General features: G+C 34.0%; 1 protein-coding gene across 9 annotated transcripts in view; it reads right to left on the bottom strand.

Annotated features, from left to right (window-relative positions):
* Phf20l1 (PHD finger protein 20 like 1) overlaps positions 1-25,877 on the bottom strand; it is a 70,765-nt gene that overhangs the window by 23,766 nt on the left and 21,122 nt on the right. For 2 of the 9 annotated variants that reach the window (XM_029548274.1, XM_029548275.1), the window contains exons 6-14: positions 25,758-25,847; positions 21,261-21,474; positions 20,608-20,736; positions 15,625-15,707; positions 11,955-12,204; positions 9,763-9,951; positions 9,349-9,558; positions 2,669-2,725; positions 1,398-1,505 (exon numbers count right to left, since the gene is read on the bottom strand). In XM_029548274.1, the coding sequence (XP_029404134.1) occupies positions 1,398-1,505; positions 2,669-2,725; positions 9,349-9,558; positions 9,763-9,951; positions 11,955-12,204; positions 15,625-15,707; positions 20,608-20,736; positions 21,261-21,474; positions 25,758-25,847 (1,330 nt within the window). Of the gene's footprint in view, positions 1-1,397; positions 1,506-2,668; positions 2,726-9,348; positions 9,559-9,762; positions 9,952-11,954; positions 12,205-13,611; positions 15,708-20,607; positions 20,737-21,260; positions 21,475-25,757; positions 25,848-25,877 lie in introns of those variants that run through there. The other 7 variants (XM_021216442.1, XM_029531047.1, XM_029548277.1 and 4 more) reach the window with 6 other exon arrangements.

Raw genomic sequence — 25,877 nt, 5'->3', positions numbered from 1 at the left:
GAGGTATAAGGTATAAGTAATGCTGTATTTATTTCTAACACCTTATTTATACTTTATTGCTTTTTTTTCAGTTCAATTGGATGTAGATGGTTCATTTACATTTATATTCTTTCCACTCCTACGTAGGAAATTATACTCTAATCTACTATTCTTTGGTACTTATATAACAAATATTTTTATTTCATTTTTCCACAGACCAGGCCTTACACCATAGCCCTCATTGTTCTAGAACTTATTATTAGCCCAGACTGACTTCAAACTTGTGTAAATCCTCCTGCCTCAACCTGCCAAGTTCTGGGACTATAGGTGTGAGCCACCATTCCTGGATTAGAAGTCTGAAAATGCAAACTAAACTTCTTAGGATCTTCAAGCAATCATAAAAGGAAGTCAAAGTAATGAACTGTAAGTAATTACCTCCCAATATAAAAGCTAGTACTATATATTGTAGTTTCCATTACTTGGCTTTCTTATCATATAGGCTGCTTTCTAAGATCAGTGTTTAGATTGATAACACATTTACAGTGTGTTTATGTTGTCTTCTGCATCTCATGCTTCCTTCTGCCACCATTTTTCTTATGCTTTTAAGTGCATGTAGGGTTTCCTTTATTCATTGGTGCCAAATTCTGCTGCTGGTTTTTCTAAAAACCATCTTTTTCTTTTATCCTACAAAGGGAATTTAAAGGACATTACAATTGTATGTTTAGAATCACTCCTTTATTTTGGCTTTGTAGAATTCTCAGTTGCTATAGTGCTTTCACATCAAGCATAAAAAATCTAGACATCATAGACTATATATATCTGCAAATCCAGCACTGGGGAGGAGTGACAAGAAGATCCCAGAGGATATCTGAACAACTATTTTAGGTAAAATGGTAAGCTTTGGTTTCGGTTTCAGTAAAGTTCGCTGTATCAAAAAAGAGTAACAGAACTGTAGACAAAGACACCATGTTGACCTCTTCCCTCCACACATACATGGACAGGCCAGTGCACACATGTGTACATGACTATACATATGTACATATGTATACACACATACCACAGAAAGAAAAGAAAAAAAGCCACCCCCCTCTCTTTCTCTCTACATACATACATACATACATACATACATACATACACAAACACACACACACACACACGCACACACACACACACACAGTAAGGGGAAAATCTCCATCATCTTAAAGGGTTTGTGTCATAGTACTTACTTCACCACATGTTGGAGATAAAGTCATTGCAATTTATTTTGCAGAGCAGATTTTATGTTTTTGAAATGATAAGACAAAGAAAAGTTACAAGAATGTCTAAATTCTCAACGGCACGCTAATTTTATCATTTTGTGGGAAAAAAAAGAGTTGAACAATCTCAAAATACTACAAAAAATATCTTAGCAAACTTACCGTGCTGTTTAGATTTCTTTTTCTTCTTCTTCTTTTTCTTCTGCTTTGGTTTGTAGTGATCTTTGTCTCGCTTCTCTTTTTTCTCCTTATCCTTTTCTTTCCTTTTACCTAAAATAAATAAAAGTAAATCCTTCAATAATTGTGAGTGATTCTTAGTTGCTCCTTTGTGGTTACCCTCAAAGCAGCATTTATGTTTTCATCAGTGATTCCAGTCACCTGCCCAGAGTGGACGGATTCAATTAAACTGTTCGTGTCATGAGTCTGGAACTCTTGCTTAGCTTATTGGACTATAAGAGGGGATCTTCATTAGCAGTGTTGAAAAATCCCAATTCCTCACACCTTAAAGTTAACACAGACAGTAGTTAAAAATCTTTAAATGCGTAATAGACTAAAATTCCTACTATGTGCCAAGAAGTTAAATTCCATAATTTAAAAAGACCTCACTATGGAGAATCAGCATTACTATATATAAATTATTAATGTTTTAGAAAATTTAAATAAGATGGTTGGCATTTTGTCTTCAGAAAAGAGAAATAAAATTAATCAAATTACACATAACTCCTTCCATATTTAAATACCTCCCCTGTGCATACATAAAACAATAAAGAAAATATTTCATTCTATTCTTTCCAGAAAGCACTCTTTTCTTTAATCATATGTACTTTAAAGAAGATAAATACATGTTTGAACAGTATATTAGAACATTGTATCACAAATTAAAACTGAACAGATATTCTACAAGCTACTTTTCCAGCTCAGAATGAGCTAGCCCACAATCTTCCAATTATATGTAGCCAATTTTCAGTGACTCCAGTTAGTGAACCTAAATAATACTTATTATTACCCATTATTTCATTACTTTTAGTTTTTACTCAACATTAGGTAGAAAAGACAGTGAAAAAGTCTGTATCCTTTTAATAAGGCATACTGAAGAATGTTATGAATAGAATTACTATTTTAATATATCGTCCATTACTCTTAAGTCTCAAAAATATTAGGTGGAGGCTTATTTTTAAAGCGCTATCCATAGTTTTAACCAGAAATGTTCAGAAGCAAAGAACTCAGAGAAATCCAGAGAATCCCCATAGAATACTCATAAGTATAAGCTATGCACTGGAGAGCAGGTGCATATGAAGCTGGCTAACTGCTAAGCACAGAAGCAGATGACCTCAGGCACCTTAAGGAGCCCTAGCAGGGAAGGGAAGACACAGATGCTGTTCTCTCTGTCAAGCTTTTTAGTCTTTTGCTTAAAGATTACTTTCTGTCCATACCAAATGCAGTGGAGGTTTTTTCTTCCAATTTCACTTTTTTTTCTGTTTTCGATATTCCTGTGGGTTAGGGGGATAAGATGTAAGTTTAGGCAGAACAATAAAAATATGGTACAGTTTTTAAAATTACAATTGTTTCTAAAACTCTAAATAGGAATCCTCCTCTTGCACAATTTTATTATATAAACTACAAATAAAAACTTATTCAAGGAATATTGGTGCTTCTTCATACCACCTGGGTGGAATTCTTGGCCTCCACACTTTGTTACTTGTATGACTTGACTATGTGGTTTAATGCCTCCATACTTTTGCATTCTTATTGTCATTAAGAGTAAGAATACCTACTACTGTTCTTTTAAGATTGTATGAGACAGAGTATGTAAGTGCTTTGGTCAGTGCTTGATAAGTGTGTTGTTCTACTTTGTAGTTGGGGGTATTTTGAAGCTACACTATTTCAGAAATAGCATCAATGGGGCTCTAAGTAGAAAAAGAAGTTCTGTAAAGGTTCCTGGCCATCTCTGAAGGCTGATGCAGCACCACAACCATAAGCAACTCAGAAGGTATTGACAGTCTTTTGAATGGCTGGCATATATACACTGCTGCTTCTGTGACAACCTGGTTACAACTATTCTTCAGAGCATCCAAATGAAATATTCAATTTAATGGTAAAGTATATTAGTTTTCAATAACATATAACTCTTATTTTAATAACATATATAAGCTGATATTTGACCTCTTATTTCCTAAAAGTTATACATGTGAATTCTGGGACATGTATATCATTGCATAAATCCCTTATTGTTAGGTAACAAAAAGAACCCAAACAATGATTTTGCTAATCATTTTTGGACTAAATAAATGTGAAATTCAAAGGTATACATACACATAAAATATACCATATTAATGACATGTATTACCTAGTAGTCCAAATCACATCTATAAATATCTTACTTCACTAACTACAAGTAAAACAACAGATTCCCTTAACAAAGCTTCCCAATTCTGCTTAACATTTCTCAATGTCTTGTTTGTAGCTCAGGTTAATCTAGTAAAAGAATCAATTTATACAACCATGTCAATTATTTTATATTTTATTCAAATACTTTATATAGTTTAAACATAAACTATAAAGAATATTCTTTAATTTAAGGAGCAACAAGGCTCTACGAAGTTTCAGATTAATAAGAATGTTGATAATCACACTGATTGTGACAGGAAGAATGAAGAGATCTCACAGTAAAGATAAGCACAGTAATATTTCCCACTTATCAAGACAAATACATTTATTCCTTCCTTCTGCTGACTACTGGACCATGGAAGTTGCAAATGTAATGTGGTTCTCTTACAACTAAGAAACCAAACAAAGGAAAGTGCTGCTTAGGCTTTATGGCAGTACAGCAAGCACGAGACACGTTAACAACATCTCTATCTCTTTCCTAATCTGGAGGGCTGGATCTCCAGATGAATGATAGCTAGGACTAGGGACTGCTTATGCTAAAGGAGGGGTGTCAAAAAAAACCCATAATATTGTCTATGTTGAGGGGGTTCTGGTAGGTGGCACACAGATAATAATGTTCGCAGCCAGCACTGCAGACCAGGTATGGCAGGGCAGAACAAACACCTATTCTAAGTGGCTCTAGGGAAGCAAGCTCCAGAGTGCACTGGCTTCCTGCCCAAGACTTCATGTATGGTCAACTTTCCAGGCAAAACTGGGAACCTGACAAGGGGTTGTCAACATTTTATACAAGAAAGCACATTAAAATGAATGTACAGATCTCTAACACTGATGAACTTTTTAGTTCACACAAATAAACAAAACAGACCTTTTATTAAAGCTCAACAAAAAACATAATTGGATTTAAAAGATATGATTGTTAATATTTCACCATGTGTTCCAATTTCCTAAATATTAGGATATTAGTATAAAGGACAGTGACCTTTAAATTTTCTCAAGAGGACATTTTCTTCAGATAAACTCTTAAAGCCACTGTAATAAAGAACAAAAGCAACAGGCTACCCAGACTTCAATAAGCAAAGTAGAATCCTGATTACTCTCTTACTCACAACTGTAGAGTGAAGAGCATTAAGTTCTCCAGAGTGCTACAAGATGCAATCCCTAAGTCTATACAAAGTCCAGTTCATATGTGTATATGTGTGTATGTTAGTGGGGGGGGGGTGTTGAAGTAGATTACAGAAAACATAGTTACAGCTTTGTTTTGAATAGCTATGTAAACTCAATTCAGTAATAACTTTAAAAAGGCTTTAAACAGTGAATGCAGAGTCAACATCAAATATTGGGATAGAAAGGAATGCCATCTAAAAGATGGCCACAGTCAGAGCAGATAGACCTACTATTGTTCTCATTTAGAGTAGCCTAAAACTTATCTCTGGCTTCCTTGGTGATGTCATATTAAGCAGACAAAGTAATCCCTGGACTCATTACAGAGGATCCACCAGAGTCCTAAGTCCTATTTTCTTAATGGTGACAATGCATTTGCTTGTTTACTATTTCTATATTCCATTTTAAATTGTCTTAAAAATTCAAGAAATCACATCTAATTTCATCAAAAACTAAGCTAAATTTACTAAAAATTGAATGCCCTGCTAATGTACATTATGGTACTATAAAGATATAGTGCTCATATGCTTATCAATCTAATACTTATATTCACATTAACCAAAATATTCTACAGTAAAACAAATATTATTTGATATTTTCATACTGATTTGCTTAAAAGTACAAAAATAGAAATATAATGAGCCTTCCAACACAGAATTAACTAAAAATGTTGAGAATTATATTCATATAATATACTAATTCCAACTTATTCCAATTTTGTCTTAATGGAGGCTACTAAGAAGAATATTTACCATTTTAAATCTATTTGAAAATTGTGAAAGTTAATGGGACCATATCACAATTTTGACTTCATAAAATATAAGATGAATGATACAATAAACAAATCAATAACACTTTAGAGCTGGTTATGGCCACAGATATTACCTACTATAAAATTCTCATTATAAATGTGTGAAGGAAGTAGTTCATTTAAACTTTAGTGGAAAAAAATATGAGAACAGAGGGCAAGCGAAGGTTCCTACTATCTTAGCTAAGAACACATGTCCTCTGCTTGAGGGCTCCATCCATCCATCCATCCATCTAGTGTGCAGGGCTGTTTGTGTGCACTTGTGGAAGTCAGAGGACAACTTACTGGATGGAATCAGTTCTCTCCTTCCATTATGTGGAACAGGGACCTAGAACTCAGATTCCCAGGTGTAGGAAACACCTCTACACACTGAGCCATCTCTCCTTGTCCTACTTTATACCTCTTAAGAATTTTACAGCTTATAGTAATTAACTTTCATTTATATGTCTAGTTCAGCTACTAGCCTGATTTCCTTCTGGATGCTAAGCTTCCTGAGTGTAGATTCTGTATCTCAGCACTCTAAGCACTTCACCTTAATGGCAGAACTTAGGACAGGACACAGACCCTCAGGCCCGGGTCAGGAAAGGTTTCTTTTGAAAAAGATTCTTTTTAAGAAACCCCATCTACTCTGCCTCCCAGAGAGTAAAAAAAGTAAAGATTTCTTAAGCTGTATCTCTTCCTTTGATTAACTGGCTGTTAGAAAAAGCATTCTGACAATAACTCAAAAAACAAAGGTATCCTTTTTTTAACTTTAAGAAATGCATTATTCCTTTTCTTTTCCTATTATTTTTACGTTTTGCTAAACTGGGCATCTACAGTACACCAAACCTTAGAGTCAATCATGTTGGCATCCATCCTAGTGGAAGAATGTAGACCAATTAGTGCAAGCTCAAAATCTCTGTTGGAAACACAATTAAAAGCAAAGTTTAACCTAGTAAGAGTCCGAAAGTTTGCCAAACTATTTCTCAGTTAACATTCTCATCAGTCTAAACTGTCTAGGAGTTCCAAGTTTAAAATACTGCTAATACAGTCCTTGTAAATAATGCTTTGTAAAGAAATATTAAAATAGAAATGGAGTTTATTTTGATAATTAGGATAAACACCAGCCAAATGTATGTACACTCATACTCATTTACATGGGTATAAGAAGAGCACAAACAAAAGGTACACATCAGCATAGGAAACAGAAACACAAATAGTAATCAGCCAGATATAATGGCACACGCCTACAATCTCAGCGCTCTACAGCAAGAAAACCAAGATTTCCAAATCAGCCTGAGGTACATCACTTTGTTCCACACTCCCTGGGCTATGGACAGTGTGAGATTCCATTTCAAAGAAATAAAGCAGAACTACCACCACAAAAGAAATATACTAAGAGAAAGAAGCATGCAGACCACAGAGAAGTTCAATGACAGTAAAACAAATGAATACAGTTTTAATGAATACAGTTTTTCTTCAAAAAGAAAAATTCAAGAGTCATAGAAATTAATTAAAATCTTGCTTCATCCCATTCAAATACTGTGTGTGCACTCTACATGATCATATATATATATCATATATATATGATATATATATATGATATATATCATATATATATATCAGCTTTCAGCAGCTAACTTAAAAGCATGCATTTTCTTATTTTAAGCAATTATCTAGACTGCAGTAACTGAGGTAGGAAGTCCTAGCCTAATTATGGGTAGCACCATTTCATGGGCTGAGTCCTGGATTGAAGAAAAAGTAAAAGTGAGGAGAACAGAACATTAGCACTCATCCATCTCTATTTTCCAACTTGTTCCTGCCATTTTGACTTTCCTGTGATGGTGGCCTGCAACCCCAGAACTCTAAGCCAAAATGTATTTTTTTCTCCTTAAAAGCAAAACAAAAAATATACAAAAATTGCTGAGCGCTGTGCTCTTAATGTTAAGCTGACTAATGGCTATGCCTTCTCGTTACCACTGTATAATTCAACATCATGAACAAAACCAAGTATTACCTCTCCAAAGTATCTAGCCAGATAGCTCTAAATCTGCCAGAATTTAGAGGGAAAACAGCCAAAATAAAACAAAACAAAACAGGACCATGTTAAGCCCCTGGTGAGAAGAAAAATCAAAGGCGTTTAGTGTACAGATATTGTTTTGATGTTTAGAATACACAATATGGCTGACATGACACTTTTTAAAAATTGTGTGTGTGTGTGTGTGTGTGTGTGTATACATATATGTATTACACCCATAAGAAGCCAGAAGAGGGCACTGCATCCCCTGAGAGTAGGATTACAGATGGTTGTGAGTTGCCATGTACTTGCTGGGGATCAAATAAGTCATCTCTCCACTATTTATGACATGTACTTATACTGATCTGTATTTCAGTCTTATTACAGGCAATCCAAACATGGATTTTAAAGAAACATAAGTATCTTTACAGACACACTGAAAAATCATTTTCCCAATCAGTATATGTTAATATGACATTAAGATCATTCTCATATACTCAGTGTAGTAAGGATTTCCAGACTTAAAAGATAAAGCAAACAATTACTCTAAGATCAGGTTTAGATGAATATCAAGACACAGTGGATCAGATCTGAGAAATCAGTCTCTCAAAACCTACAGGTTTTCAGCTGTGGGCATCTTTTAATTTCTGAATAAGAAAGCACTATTATATAGAAACCAATTTAAGTCTTTACAGGTAAAATGAAATTGTAGATAATTATATGTACAAGTACTGACACCGCTACTTTGAAAGAAAAAACTAGTTAAAGACACAAATTAAGTTAAGCTACTGCGGTCTTTGTTTAACTGAGTGGCATGGACAGAACACAGTAAGCTATATTTTGGCTTCATCCAAGAAGCCAATGCCACATTCTTTGGGGAAGATGTTGTTAATCATGATTATTACCAATATATTGGGCTACTTTACATTTATCTGCTAATCTAATTTGACTTAAATCTCACTAGCCAATTCCAAATTAGTAATTTACTAAAAAGAAAATGATTATAACATACTATTTGACTTCTGAAAAACATCATGTACTTTTTTGTGAAATTGTAATACTATAAAGTATCTTCGTGTTTAAAAAATAGGAATTTCTAGAATTGTATTTAACTCTAATAATTTCTAGTAGCAAAAATAAGCATATATTTCATATAATTTATTTCTTGTTTTGAGACAGGGTCTTGCTGTGTAGCCTTAGTTGTCCTAAAATTTGCTAGGTTGACCCAACTGGGTAGGTAAGATTTGCTAGCTCCAGGTACAGCAATACCACATTTTACACAAACATTAAAAAAGCAAAAGAATTCAGACATGATGGTTATGTCTTTAATCACATGACTTGATGAGCCAGTGTGTGTGTGTGTGTGTGTGTGTGTGTGTGTGTGTGTGTGTGTGTGTGTGTGTGTGTGTACACTCAGAAGGGGACTGGCCCTTCTCAGGGAAGGGGATAGAAGAATGGGGGAAGGATTTGTGTTATGGGGTTCCGGGAGTAAAGGGGACTAATTTGGCATATAAGTGAACAAATAAATAATTTTTTTAGAAAGCAAAAGAAAAGAGAAAAAGAGAATGAAAGAAGAAAAAAATGACAAGAACTATGTCCAGGGAATGCTGACAATGGTCACACAAAAGAATTATAAAACAGAGAAATTCCATCTGAACACAGTAACTACCTAAAAGTTCTTAGAAGAGGGGTTTCATATGAATTTAAGTGAAGTTGCATATCAAAATGTTTATGCTGAACTTAACCAAGAGCTCCCTTACCGGTGGCTGCTGCAGCTCCTTTTATATCACTCACTACTTTGGAGGCAGGATTTGCAAGCAATGGTGTCTCCTCCTTTTCTTCCTTGGGACATTCACCACCATGATAGGAGGAATCTGGGGCTCTACTTCCTGTGACTTCTGAACCACAACTTAAATCAAGAGGGAGGCAGGGTCCCAGCTTCTGGAGTGGCACATATGCAATAGCAGGTACTATACAAAATTTAAAAGAAAAGAAAACCATAATATTAACACAAAGAAACTTGATCAGTTCATATCAGTGCAGATCACTGATATTTATACAGTGCCTGGCAAAAAAATAAGTTATCTGTAGCATATACAAAGCGGTTGTAAGTCAAGAGATATGAAATAATTGTTGTTAGTTACTTGGTTCTATAGGAAATAGATATACATTACCCTCTGGTACTGAAGACTGTTGCTGATTCTGAGAACTGATAGAGAATACTTTGCCATCAGTTGCTGAAGAGGAAGAAGAAAGCTTTTCTAGAGAATCATCAGGCATGGGTAAGGTGGCTAAGCGCTGAGATCTTCTTCTTCTCTCACTATGTTTGCAAGGTCTAGGGGGATTCACAGGCTGTGGAGAACCTAGAAAAAGATCTTCAATGTTCACGAAGCAGATACATACCAGGATCATCTTATAATTTTAAGGAGATAAGCAAGAAAAAAAATGAGCCATTTTCTGCTCTCTGATGCTGCTATTAGATAACCACAAGAAATGGCATATTCCAGAGGCATTCAAAGGCAAAAAAAAAAAAAAAAAAAAAGTTTCCTTGTCACAAAAAGAGTTAAATCAAAACTTCTAAAATCTAAAACCACTAGAACTCAAAGACAGTAACATGGAATGTTAATATTTCCAGTAGTTCTCTCCAAGTGTGAGACTGGAATTAACTCTCTAATTGTGAATTCTTGTGTTAACTGCCATTTTGCCTCCAAGAAAGTCTCTATATAAGCAAAAAGTAGGGGAGGAAGGTGGAAGGAGAAGGGAAAGAAGGAAGCCAGGAAAGAAACTTGCTATATAGCAAACATTGGCATCTAAAGGGAAAGGAAGGCAGGGTCACAGGGCTCTTATACACATTACACACTTGGTGCTTTGCTTTCCATCCCCGGGGGAGCTACTGTAAACAACCTAGCCCATTCTCACACTCCCACATGGATTTTCAAAAATATAAATCTGGGGCCTGATTCATTCAAAAAATTGAACACAAACAAACCAATATGCTTATTATGGCCAAATTAGTTATTATTTAGTATGACACTATTTCTACCCTTAAATATTTTCATTTGTTTGTACAACTAATTGTTACATTTGACTTTTAGTGATGTTAACACAAATGTTTCAATAATTCTTTAATGCTTGAGATTTCCTTTTGGACTATGAACCTGCTGAATTTTATATTAGGTAGGAATGTACAAAATAATATATTACTAATTTAGAAAGAAGCAGTTTAAGGAAGTGGATGTTTTAAGTATTTAAGGATAACTGACAATTGAAAAATAATGAAAAACAAAAAGACATGATATAATGGGGAAAAACAAAAGATAATTGTAACTTTTATGATACTGTGATTATATCAATCAAAATAACTTCAAAATGTTTATTGGTATCATGTGATAATATAATGACTACTACTGACATTCATTATAATGAAGTTTCAGAGAAAAGAATTTTTGATTCCCTTTGTTTCTGCTTAGTTATTAAAAAGTATTGATCAAAATTTGAGGTATGCTCTTTAGTGTTAAATGTGAGAACTGAGTGAAAAACAGGTATGAAACCTTTGATGAAGGCTTCCAAAGGCCACTATCATTTATCTGGAAAGACGCAATACAGAATGCTTCCCAAGGAAACGTGTCACCCTTATTTCCTCATTACAACACCGATTCACTCGTTGAGTAAAGGAGCAAAATGCAAGTGTCATCTAACTACTCTTCTGATAACTGCTTCACAGTTATGTGAAACTTGGTTATGTAAACACAAACCTATCTTTCAGTTAGCCAAATCCGGATAGAAAAAAAAAGATTTAAAAGATTAGTACTGTTATCAGTCAAATGTTGTAACAAAGAGGCATTTTCCTTTCAATAAGGGTGAGACTGGATTCAAGGCTGCCCTGTTAACAAGATTAAATAAAATACACTCAGAGGGCTACTGATATAAGGAGACACCTCCTACATCATCACAGGCGGAGTGAGGAGTCACATGAAAACACGGACTAAAGGTTTTATATATATATATATATATATATATATATATATATATAGGTTTTATAGTTCTTTTTGTTTCCAAGGATATCTTGTTTGTTTGTTTTTTTGTAATGAATCAGGCCTTGTCTTATTAGCTGAAGAGCTTGAAACTACAGTGGGATTTGGGTCACTCGATGGCAGGACTTCTTAAGGAGCAGTACAGACTTGGAGCAGTAAAGCAGTAAGAACTGTCCATGATCTACTCTTGAAATAGTTTTAAGCTTTCTCTGTCATATCCACTTAACTTGTGAGTTTTTAAAAAGCAACTTCATAAAAAAACAAGATAACTACAACAAAACTGTTTTGACTCTCTTACAGGATAAGTAACTATTTGTAAAGTCTGTGCTCACTAGTTTTATTTATCACTGAAGAAAGCTGAGATACAAGCGTCAAATCCTTGGCTTGTATTAACTCTGGGGCAAGTGGTGATTTAGGGGTTTTTATACACCCAGAAGACTCTCCAGATTCATGTTTGCATTTCTTGCTGCGAGCCTTCCCTGAAGACAAAGTTGAGGATAACAGTGCAGGTTTCTGAGTGTTGGCAGAACTGCTAATGACAGCTTCATTTTTTTTCTGACTTTGAGGTTTAGGTGAAATCGCCTGAATAAATAATAAAAAATTGATATTTTTATTTTGGTTTCTTCATTTTTCTTCTTGTATTCTATTTTGATTGTTAAGCAACTTTAGTACCAAAAACATTGTTAAGCAACACATAACATTTCTATTACAAATGAAAAACCAAAAAGAACCCCACAAATTATTAACTAAAAGTTGAATAGGCTATCTTTAAAGGGATACTGTCAACTGCAAGTCCATGTTTTTTAATGCCCATAAAATTCTTCCAATATTAAATATCCCACTGAATGAACATTTCAGTATTAAATTGAAACATCTCTCTTCTGAAACTGTAATTGTCAATGGTATTAAAACAACGAGGTAAGTGAACAAAAGTATTTCATGTTTTAGAGTGCTAAAGAACACATTTAAACTCCTGCCGTTAAGAAGGGCTTTTATAATCTGTCATCAAATGCGTGGCTGTCTCAGCAGACAGTTTCCCTTTAAAGAACAATCTCAACAGGAAAACAATGACCAAATTAACAAAACATTATCTTTAACTCATTTTAGTGCTGAAAGCTAGAGTTTCATAAGCAAAGTGCATCATGAAATCAGAGCCACCAGCAATAGAGAGTTAAAAGACTAAAAAACAATACAGAACAAGCAACAACTACAACAACAGAAAAGAGATAAAATGTAAGTTAAAACATTGGATTTAAAAACAAAATACGTCGCGGTCTTAGATAAGAGTTTTTACCTTATTCCTGCCAACTGATACTTTTGAAAAAAAATTAGATCTTTGTCAGTTCTTTCATAAAGAACATTTAATCATGTGGCAATAAAATTCCCTGCACATGTAAAAATATGCATGAATGTATCTATTGTTAAAGACAACAGAAAGCAGCCACATTGGATCCATGTTCTGTCATACTGGCATGCCTATTCTGGTTTTCTTGCTAGTATCTAACAGCAAAACATGAATGAAATACAGACTTTGAAAAACTGATATTATGGCAAGCCACTATAGAGAATAAAGTTGCTAGTCCTATGAATAACATGACTGTCCCCAAGAAATCATTTAGCTTCCACATATTTGGGGAAGGGATGTTCATCAAATTTATAATCTTCCATTTTCTAGAATATGACAGATCATTGTCTGGGGACCAAATAGGTAATTCTATTCCCATTAAAATAAAAGGTACTCAGGCTTTGGTGGTAGGACTTATACATTTAATATTAAATATTGCTTCACTGAATTAGATGGCGTGCTAGGCATCGAATATAAAAGGCCGTGTGACACATGTCCCCTTCATTCAACTTTCATTTTTCTACCCTTAAATTTTTTCACTATACATGTGTGCAAGTAGAACTATCATTTAAAAAGAACTCCAGGACTAGAAAGTATTCCTAAGCTCATCATAAAAGGTATTGCCAGGAAAGTAATTAGAGCCATTACTTGTAAATAAACAATTTTATTGTTCATCTTCACATATGTGAGAGACATCACTACAGCATCCATTACTCTTGAGTTACAAAGTTATAAAACAAGATTTTAAAACTTTAATTAATAACTTGGTAAGGTGCTTAACTTCTAAACAAGGACAAATTAACATATTTTAACCTTAGTGAATTATTATGCATCAAATGCAAATTTTATCCAGAAGTAAATATAACATGACATTTCCCTAATACAATTAAGTAATCTATAACTAATAATCTGATAATGGGGTTCAAAACCACAGTTTGAATCTTTCAGAAATATAAATTCATTAGTACATCAAATTGTGGCTGTAGGCCTGTTATCAATCTGTCATAACTGGCATTGTAACTCCTTAGGACAACAGAAGTTAGCAACAATCAAAATTTCTCATTTAGGTCTCTTGCTGATACCAACTGAGTAGCTAAGAGCTTTCTAACTCGGCTTTTTAGCTTAGAACCAAGGCTAACAAATACCATAAAAATTAAGAGTCTGGTTACAAAACACTTTCACATTGAAGTCAACCTGAATGACAAAATATAAGAGGGAACAGCGTGATGTTCCTTAAACTCTAGAACATTTACAAAGGTTCAATTAATGATTATTGGTCTCTGTTACAAAACTGGCAAGGACTTTGAAAAGTTTTGAATTATGCAAGTACAAATAGCCGAGTTGCTCTATTTTCCTTTCTTTTTAAAACTGTTTCTCTGAACTGGTTACTCAATTCTAAACTAACTTTGCACATATAGTAAGTACTTTTCACAATCACATGTACCTCACAGATTATGTGTAATGAAAGATTGACATTGTAATGAATTTTCCAGAAATATTTTATTACCCAAGTCCCTGATATATTGCATTCTGAGTATATTGTAACAGTTGTAGGAGTACAAAATATTGTTATATCTGGGACATTAAATATAGTCATACACAGTAAAAAAAAATTATTTAAAATTTGGTTGATATACTGACAATAACGGCAAAGACTTAACCGTTTGATGCTCACAGAAAACTGGAAGGTATGAGTCACTGACATATTGATCTCAATTTAAAAGACCATTCATTTAATACAACATTAATGGAGGTATCAAAACAATGTACTGTTTTCAAATCAGGCCTGAATCAACACTGAAAAACTCAATACAATATCAATTAAATTTGGGCTATCCTTTAAAACACATATAGAGAAGAGCAAAAGGTACTCATTGTAAAGTCTTATTAGTCTACTAATAAAGAAAATTAAGATAATACAAAAAGGATTTATTGAAACTACATTAAGGCTCAGATTTTAAAACAGGAGAACCAAAGAAATTCAGTTATGGCTATTACTGTATTCATACAGTACCTAAGCAGTTAAGCCCTTAGAGGATGGAAAAGCATGCACAGCTCAGTATGTACAGGTATTGTGGGAACGGGAATGTAGCCAAGGCCAGTTCTAGCAACTGCAACCTGCAGTTTTAAATTTCTCTATTAGGTGGTTTAAGACAGACCCTTAAAAGTTTTTTAAATTCTCTTTTTTATTGTAGTTATTAAAATATACATCCTAGCAAAAATGTATGGCTCATTGATCAATTCATAAAACACAGTCTAAGAACATCAACTGTTACAATATAAAAGAAACTTCTTATAAAAGAAGTTTAATTGGATGTCAAAAAACCCTGATTAAATCCACAAATGAAAAGTATTTGTGTAAGGGTCTTTTTGAAAGCTAAAGGTGTCCAGCTGGAAGCTCATACCCTGGGATGCCTGTCTCCAGGCCTTCTAATTGTGGAGACAATGGCTTTCATTTCAGTCTACAGAAAACATAAGCTAATACAGTCCATAGCTTATGTGCATACTCAGGAGAAGGCAGAGTTAAGTGTCTCATCAATGAGTCAGTGCTCTATCCCCATATCTGATCAGAGGGCAACTGCAATCACGTAGTACTACAGCTCCGTGAGTGACCTTCCAGTGGGACCTTGAAACAATCAAATGCTACCATTTCATACCTGCTCCAGGACTGGAGCTGTTGCACTGCAGTCTTCCTTTTTTTCAGCACCATCCACCCCAACAGCTTTGGATGCCAACAAACCTTGAAAAAAAAATTGTACAAGAATGGCTTGTTAGGAAATACTGATTTCATCACAATAAACTTCTACAGGGAATACGTTCAAATGCTAACTTTTAACAAATACAAATACTCTTAAATTTGAGAGTTGTTCACATAATTGACTTGAGATATTTTCTTTTTAATGTTATTTCTTGAGATCCTTAAATACATAAAACTTATTCTGGCTTCAAAGTCTAGATTAAGATGTTTTATATTGCTAATACTTATAAGCTAGAGTAGCATATCACTCTGCCACATTAGTTTTCAAAAAGCATTTCTAAAGTTTAATTTCACTTATACTCTTTAACCTTAGCTTTGTGCATCTATGCTCACTCATGTAATATCTTCTTCAGAAAGTTTTAGTACCATTTCTTAGACTTATTTTTTATGAAAGAGAAAGAATGTGTGGGTCTTTAGAACATCTGGCCTGACTTCATTCTACACGTGACGAAAAAACAGAAAGTTCTAGTTGTTTTGTAATGTATATCCCTAACACTGTATTTTTAAAAGACAGAATTCCTTATTTATGACACACTTTTTTTTCACAAGACATCAAACTTTTGCCTTAATTAATAAAAGCATTTACTTGGATACAATTCTTAGATCATTCTGTCAGTACTTTTTATGAGACTAGGTTTATCAGACCTTCAAACAGACAACTATTAGATTTTATGGCTACTTTGTTCATAAAAGGAAACATGTATAATAAGTGATAACAACTGTAAACTTGCTGTAGGAATTTTTATCACTTTTATTACTAAAATTGTTAACATTAGTTTATAGGAGAGAAAAGGTTCCCTGAAACACTAAAGGACAAAGAGTTATTCACAAGGCAACATGAGCCAATTTTCTCATATAACTACCCCAAAGGTGTTAAGTAACCAAGATGGAAACACACATATTCATATGACCTCCTCAAAGTAGTAAGAGAGACAAATATAATGTACTCATTAGGCAGTAGGCACGCTGTCTTTACTGAAAAGTTGAATGTGTACACCTAGGATGAAACAAAGAGGTGCAGTGGAAAGCAATGATTCTGATATATCAGTGACTGGAATTCCATTTAGTTTGAGACCACTATCTGTATATTTCCTTTATGTCCCACATCACATAAGGTGTAGATTTAAAAGAGAAATAAAGGCATGTAGATTATTTTATAAAATTTTAACCCACAAATTCAATCCTAATTACATTGTAAATATATTTTATATAAACACAAAAGATGCAGCATAGAATATTTAACATTTAAAACAACATAACACTGTTTTTGTTTCTTTTCCAGCTAACATTCTTGAGAATGAATAGGCTACCTAAGTTTTTGTTAATGACACAGAATCAAAGTCTTTTTATGTCAGGAAATGAGCAGAAGTTCTATTTCTTTGTTTTGTTTTGTTTTGTTTTGTTCTTTTTGAGACAGTGTTTCTCTGTATAGTCCTGGCTGTCCTGGAACTCACTTTGTAGACCAGGCTGGCCTTGAACTCAGAAACTCGCCTGTCTCTGCCTCCCAAGTGCTGGGATTAAAGGCGTGCACCACCACTGCCCGGCAGAGGTTCTATTTCTTAAAGCTATTCAAACACAACAAATATTTGCCATTCAATATATTAATAACTGTGCCTTACTCTGTTATCAGTCCTAGAAGTGATAGAATGTTTTTTACATTCATCAACAGATGAGATGAATTATAAGCTCAAAGTTTAGCATATGATACAAGTTGTAAAAGAAAAAAAAATCCATCCATAACCTATTACAATAGTATAGACCAAACTGATTAAAAGCCATTTCTATATAATTATTGTAAAGAAAAAGGAAACCCTTTAATTTGGCCAGACAGTAATGAGGAACTTAAGACAAACTAATTTCAAAATACACTTGGTATCTAGAGCATTCAAAAGCTCAAAATATACACAGTAAAATTTTGTATGCTTGACCAGAATATCAACTTTAAAAAAAATAGTAGGCATAAACACAAAAGGACACATGCTAAAACAAGCGCTTGGAGAGCAGGTCCTCCCTCTGCTTGGAGGGACAGACAGTCCAAATGCAATTATCTTACCCTGACAACATCATAAGAAAAATTTCATATCCAGAGTAAATGAGAATTCAAAAGAAACTGACACAAATTAAGTTAATTTTAATCATTTCAAATACTTATTATCAGTACATTAGAAACAGGTTCTGCTCTAGGAGACTGTCTTACAGAATGCAAGATATAGCACCAGGATATTAAACAGTGAGGAGAAGGGGAACATCAAGTAATCATGAATCCTACCACCAAACAAAATCACTCCATAATGATATACTTCAATGATATACTTCACTGAGAAACAAGAGGCCAGTGCTCCCAGGAATACAAAAGGTAGTGCTCAAAGAACAAAGAAGTTGAAATCTTGGTCAAATGTATGTGTGATGAGTAAATTTAAATCTCAGGATTCTTTTCAAATTTTGCAAAAATCCCTGACATCACACAAACATTTCTAACTTCCAGTAATGTCCAAAACAATTAGAGTACATCTTGTATTAAGTACTTTATTCTTTTATGATGTGTACAGTTACTATTTTCATGTCCACTAACACTCAATTTGTTTGTAACTTGTTACTAAAAGTTATGGATTCTGTGCAAAACTGTCTACCTTAAAATGAACATTCATATGATAGAACTATCATGAAAGCATATTATATATTCAAAACCAAGGAGAATACAATTTCTTTCTAGTTGCAAACTTTGAAAACATCATCCTTTTATCATTCTTTCTACAACAATCAGGTTAGAATCAGCAGAGGATGCCTATGAAGGGAAGGAAACAGTGTATCATCACAGAATTAAACTTAACCAATGATTGGTTCACTAATCTTTGGATACACTCACTCTATTTAAAAATAGAGTGGAAAAAGAAAAGTAAGTAAGAACAAACTGCTACAATTCTTGCCAACTCCTCCCTAGTAAAGGACAAAAAGACACAGGTAGAACTTGGTAAGCTTAAAATACAGCAAGATTGCAAAGCGAATCTGCCATTGTACACAAGTTCTCATTTTTCTTCACAGACCACAAATGAAATACACTGTACACAAGCACACCAGGGATAGGATTGAAGAAAATCCTATATCTACTGTCCTTGTGCATGGCATACTTGCAACATGAAATCAAAAATAAAAGCAGAGATGAACTGCTAGAAGGATTGTGAGAAATTTAAATCTTCAGAGTAAATAAAGGGGGGAAAGACCTTAATGCCTTTATATGGGTAAGATTCTCTGCTATTCTGGTACTAACCATTACATTTGATAGTCCTAAGGAAAACTGAAGAGAAAGTCCCTTAACTGAGGACCTGAAGAGTTACTAAGGAACCTGGATTATAATCCAAGGAACAAGGAAAATGTTTTTTTTAACCTTACTACTGCCTCTCCAAGGCCATGCAGAGTTAATGCATCATGTGGACTCAGCTGGCTTCTCTTTTAGTTTTGTTATTTCTTTAAATGTTGAGCTTAGCCCTCCCATCCTCCCATTAAGGAATTTAGAAGCAGGCATATGTGAAAGCATACTGGCTGAAATTAAAAGCAGGTTATGTGGCTGAAGGAGGAAACTCATCATGCTGGGAAGCTGCCAATTAGCTGTATCCTGTCAGTGGCATTTCCATCTTCCTTGGTCTTGAATCTTCCAACAGTGTGGTTTCACTCTTTAATCACAGGAGTGAGAAGTAGCTTACCATTCTGCCCTGCAAGCAGTACACTGAGTTCTGTATTTTAAACCACAACCAAAGACTCAAGTTGACAGCAGAACAATCAATTTAGAGAAGAGAATGGATTTCTCCAAGACTAACAATTTCTAAAGAAAAGTTACTACAAACAAATGGAACAAGCGTGATCCCCTCAGTGCAGAAAGAAATCATAAACCTGTCACAGAGAAGCTCACAAGAGCCCTCTGCTCCAGCCATCCTTCAGTTAAACACACACACACACACACACACACATACACACACATACACATACACACACACACACACACATACACACACACAAAACATGTAATTAATATTTTTTCCTGGGCCTAATAGAGAAGCTAATCTTCAAAGTTCTTAAATGAATGGCACCAAAGTTTTATTCAGCTTTATTAGATCAAAGACCCTTGAAATATTTCGTTCTGAAAAATAAGGTGTTCAAATCATTAAGATAGTTAAGCTTCCCTTTAAAGTATACTTTGAAATGAATTACAATCAGAATTTCATTTAAATACTAGAAACATATTAGGCTGACAGTCTACACGTGTCAGGTGTAGCATGACTGGCACTAGATACAGTATTTCAATGCCGTCTTCTTTGAGCACTAGCCTGGCTAGGACTGTCTGTGATTTCATCGTCCCTATCCCATTTCCTACTACCTTATGAGAAGGTACTCTAGAGACCAGCCTCAAGAAAAAAAGCAGGAACTAACAAGTGAGTCAGAGATTGAATTTAGTCAGATATTCATATTTTTGCCACAAAAGGTTACATTCTTAAGTAAGGTTCAGCATCTGTGAAATTGTTTATATGTAAAAATATTTAAAGTCATGGAAATGAAGCCACCACAAGTTGGTAACTGCAGATAACCCATTTCTGACATAAATTATTTCCACCATGGAAGTGATATTAAGACTATATTCTTGCAACATTTGAGCTTATTGATCCTCACAACATCCCTGTGAGGTAGGTAGAAAATATGCACTATTTTTCACATTTTATAATGGAAAGAGTTGACAGTGTTGAGAAATGTTTACTTTGAGAACTAGAAAGTAATCAATTTATTACACTGAGCCAAAAGATCCATTGTCCTTTATTAAGAAGAAACTACTCTAACATGAAGTCTCTAGCACCCCCTACTCCCCACCACCAAAAGAATCATTGTAGTTTACCAGTAATCTTGTTAAGTCGGGCTCTCTTTGCCTGAAATGAGTTGCCTTGATTATTTTTCCTCTTGTTTGTTAATGTGCTCTCTGGCTGTGGAAAGACGATCTTTGGAACGGTGTCTATGTGAAGTCCTACTTTTAACAGAACACATATATGAGAGTTTGTCTGGAATCCAAAATTAAGACATATAATTAATAGACATCAAGTTAGTAAAAGCATTTGTATTTTTTAAAAAAACCTAGTGCCTGATTATGACTTAAACAAACACAAATTCCTTGGGACTGATACAACAGAAATAAAAGCATACTAAGTAATTATTCTTAAAGTGAAGCTTGAAGAGAATAACTTACTGCTTCTTCTATATAGCTCACTGAAACAGCACAATCCCTTAAAAACTAAAATCAAAAATTTCAAACAAAAACCTACTAATATCATATGATTTATACTCAAGAATACTAAAAAGAGCTAATGTCAAGTACTGACATTAGACATTTAATTATATTCTGATAATAAAGATAATAAAGTCGGTCACCTATTATGCTAGGAGCAAATAATTGAATTCTAAGTTCAAAATTATAGGTAACCTAAGGATTTTGACTGATTTGCTACCTCAGTTTACCTGTGTCATGAGAAAGGAAAATAAGAATGTATTTTGTACCAAATGGTTCACTGGATGTGGGTAGTTCTTCCTTCTTCTCAATCTCTGCTGTGACAATGCATGCTGAAGTCTCTGCCTTCTTTGAAGGTAATTTGAACCATTTTCCCCCATCTCTCTCTTTCTCTTTATTGCTGTTAGCACTGGTTCGAGGTTTAGTCCCTGTTTTATTTTTCGCTGCAGCTGCAGCAGCTGCTTTGACTAAAGCAATCCAGTCCTCCAAAGGAAAAACAAAATGTAAAGTATTAACAATCCAACTTTAGTTTAACTAATACATAAAAAAAGTTGCATCTTGACACCTACTCAAACATACAACATGTAAAAATTAGGCTAACTATATTTATATGGCTGATTATCAGCATGGGTGAGATTTTAGATTGATAAACTAATTAACTGAATTGAAAATTAAAAGAAAAATTGAATGGCAAATAGGCCTTGCATAGGTTTTTATAAAATTAATCAAAAACAGCTTTAAAAGCCTATAGAAAATTTAGAATGCTATGTGGCATGCTTCAACATTTCAGAGTTAAAAGAGGTATTACTTTTCATTTTCATAATACAGTGGATCATACAGAAGAGAATTACACTATACTTTTTAAGTATTGAGAAAAATGTTTTACTACTGAACAAGCTACTATTCCTTTTTAAGATGCACATACATTTGATTCATGGTTAATTTCTTAGAAACCAAACTGTGATTTTACTTTTTAAACATTTAAACTTATGATCAATTTATCACACCCTTTATAATACTAGTAAAGAGATTTCGTTAGGTGCAAAACTACTCTTTTTTTAACGTTTATTTGCTGTGGGGTAAGGAGGGGGGAGTATTCATGCAATGGGATGCTTGTGGAAAAATTTATATAAGTCCTTCCACCGTGTGAGTTCCTGGGATCAAACTCAGCTCACACGAGGTCATTAAACTTGGCAGCAAGTGCCTTTATTTGCTGAGGCATGTTCCCCACCCTAAATAAATCTTGTTACTTTTAACTCAAAATTATTTATTTTGAAAGTATAAAACACTGTAAAGAAGTATCAAATGGTTCTATATAGAATTTTAGTTAAAAACTTAAATAAACATTTGTAATGTTTCTACAGAGTTCTTTTACTCATGCCCCTAAAGCACTATATAAATGGACAATAAAGTCCATCCAGCTTACTCAGTTCTTATTCTACTAAATATCATTTTATAACATAGAATGAATATAATTAGTAGAATGCACAAATGAACATAAGCACTACTGTTACCAAATTTAAACAAAAATATAGGTGCTAATTATTCACCCTTGAAAATACACAGTGAGGATAAACAGGCCATTGCAAATAACAAATGTACCTACAGTTATCTCTCCCTCTACCACTGAAATGATCTGCAAATGTCATATGATTTACCTAACATGTTTTTTTTGTTGTTGTTGTTGTCTATTTTCTATTGAATGTCTCACAAGACTATCCAGGTATCAGTTTAACATTAAAACACAAAAGCTGATAAAGGAAAAGAGGCTACTTAAGAAACTTACAAAGATACACAATTAACCATAAGATAGTGTGATAGGAAGGTATAAGCAAGGAAGATTAGAAGTTCAAGGTTATCCTCAGCTACATAGGAAGTTCAAGAAGTGCCTGGGCTATGAAGAGCCGATGATGTGATAGGATATACAAATATACCATAAGATAACAGAAGAGACTTAATCTGACTGAAGAGAAAAACTAATGGGAAACTTCAGAGATAAGGGTATAGGAGTTGGTCTCTAAATGTAAAAATGAAGAGAAATGGCTTAAAATGGACAGCTAAAAAGGGGGAAACAAGACTGCCAAATGAGATAAAAGATATTAAACAAAGGCAAAGAAGCCAGTGTGTACAACTGGAGGCATGTTGAAGATTTAGGTGAAGAAAAATTAGCTAGGGACTGCCACAGGTTCAGCTTAAAGGCTCACAAAGAAGTAGTGAGGAGAGGAACTTCAACAAAGAAAAACAAAGGATAGGCCAACAAAGGAGATGAAGAGAAGCAAGCATAACCACACCAGAAGTGCCTCATGCAGGGTGTATGTAGGTTACACACTGCAGCTGTTTTGTTTGTTTCCGAGGATAGAGCAATGTTAGACATGGCTAGGGGTAATTTCCATCTCAAGTTTCTTTCTACCTTCAAAAAGACACAGAAGCAGAAAAATCATTGTGCCTTTCAAAACTTAATTACTTAAAATGCTTTTTAATCATAAATTGGTTAATCATGGCAAACATTATAGCCATGTGATTAAATAATTCCCTCCAGTGGTCTTCCCCGAACTGTTACATAGAAAAGCTTCATTTTAAAAAAGAACTGAGGATGCTTTTCCAAGAATTAGAATCATTGATATACTCAAAATGCTCTGTAGCCAATAGAACAGTGCATTAACAGTGAACAGTTTCAAAATCAGAAGGTCTTAGTCAGAAGTCACTTGTAGGTGATAGCTGAATGAAACGTCAGTCATTCAATTCACTACGCTCTAACCTCAACTGTAAGATTAAAATTATCAACCATGTATGTATATATATGAAAAGATTCATGAACACCAATAAACCAACAGATGCAAAATATCAGGATGGTCAATTGCAAGGGATTTATAACCATTTATAAACCCATCTTCAGTGCATTTCAATACACACTTTTCATTAGCACACTTTCAGAAAGAATGAAGGTGTGAGGCTATGTTTACAGACTTCAAATTTAAATATGCCTCAGTCTCTCACCCTGCAGTTGCTGCTGCTAGGCTTAAGGGTAGGGTATCAGGAAGAACAAGTAGTAAGATACCTTACTAAGTGTTAGAATGGTCTTTATCCTGGGAAATGTCAGCTTTATGACTACAGATCAACACTACCATTCCATTCAAAACTACAAGACAGGGATAAGGACAAGACAGGGATAAGGACAGGGCATCTTAGTTTGAATAGTCACTATGTCTACCATACTATACACCCCACTGAAGAGCAATGTCTGCAAACACAGTTCAAGAAGGCCTACAGCTTACACTTCAACAGAAGCATTTCTAAAATTTCTTTAAAAAGGTCAAGCTATCGTCAAAATGCAATCAGAGGTAGCATCAACCAACTGTCCCAAAGTCAGGAACAATAGCATTAAGACTCTTATTTGAACTTAAGAAAACAAATATGGAAGTTCATGTACATAAAACTACTATTAATGGCTCATCTTACACGGGTGCTACACACAGCTTATCGAAGAACATTACCACTGTAAATTTATTCAGTGTATTACTCTTTGCTAAGTTAGTGTAAGATGGCTTTATTTATATTTTCATAAAAGGATTCTCAAAGTATTCCAACTCTAAAAAAAAAATCTTAGCCTTGCCTAATGCATAGTTGTGGAAAAAACTCATAAAATAACTTATAAGATACTTAGTAAATATTTTGAATTTATATTTAATTAAGAATTATAAAAAAGTATTATAAAGAAAAAATAAAATTAAAAGGAAATATGTTACCAATCGAGTACTCTTTAAGGAGTTTTGTATTTTTTGCACTGATCTTAATGTTAATGCACACTGTGATTGGGCTAAATACTTCCAAATATGACATCCAACAAATCTAATTTCTATAGCCTGTTATTCAACCACAAAGCACATTGTCTCAATTTGAAAATTCAATGACAAACAAGAGTGCCATTTCATGACCTCTGAATAACTACAGTTACAGAGTCATAGTATTAAAGTAAAAGAAGAAACGGATTTAAAGTTATGTAGCAAACTATGCTAAAAAGAACACCATTGGATGCTTAAAAATATTTCATTAATATAAATAAATGCACAGGATACAAAGTGATTTATTGATTGAAAGCATCTTTTCTTTAAACTGAATTTACATTTATATAACTGATCATCTCAGAAGCAATCACACTTTCCAGAATACTCAAAAATAATTATTTAAAATATGGAATTAGACATTTGCAGACCATAAAATGCTCATGCCTACCAGAAATTTACCATGTGATTTTTAACATACTTCAGGATAGAAATTTTAGCTACATGTTATAAAACAAATAGGGAATATACTTTCACATTAGACATTTTCATTGATTACTTTCAAGTTCTTAAATTAATTGTAGGTCCAGGTGCTGAAAATCCCAAATAACAGCAGAACATAAAAGAAAATACTTTTCGTTTCTAATGGCACCTTTCTTTCCAATGTTTGAGGAACTATATTCAGCAAATGGAACATGGTTCCAACCCAGACTCTCCTTAAAATGCTCACCATTTATTCCTGCTTTGACAGTAGCAGAGCATAGAATGCCCTGCTTCCATTATGCTACTCAGAGAGCCCTATCTGACACAGCCTACAGAGTGTCAGGTAAGCGCCTTTTAAGAAAGGTGAATAACTATGATTTGTAGAAGGAAAGAAGAATATAAGAAACTTATCTAAAATTTCATATTAAAAATTAGCTTTCTAAATAAGACTCTATACCAGATAAAACAAACAAAAAAATTTAAAAGCAAAAAGGCACTTACCTCACTTCCCATAGACTGGTTACACGATCCAGCTGGGTCGATAGGACAACACCAGCTTAGTGGATGCTGGGATTTCACCTGGAACAGAAACTAGTGACCTATAACTTTAGCAGGTCTAAA

Source organism: Mus pahari, chromosome 17, assembly GCF_900095145.1.
Source record: "Mus pahari chromosome 17, PAHARI_EIJ_v1.1, whole genome shotgun sequence".
Taxonomy (NCBI): Eukaryota; Metazoa; Chordata; class Mammalia; order Rodentia; family Muridae; genus Mus; species Mus pahari.
This window is presented reverse-complemented; position numbering and strand designations above follow the sequence as displayed.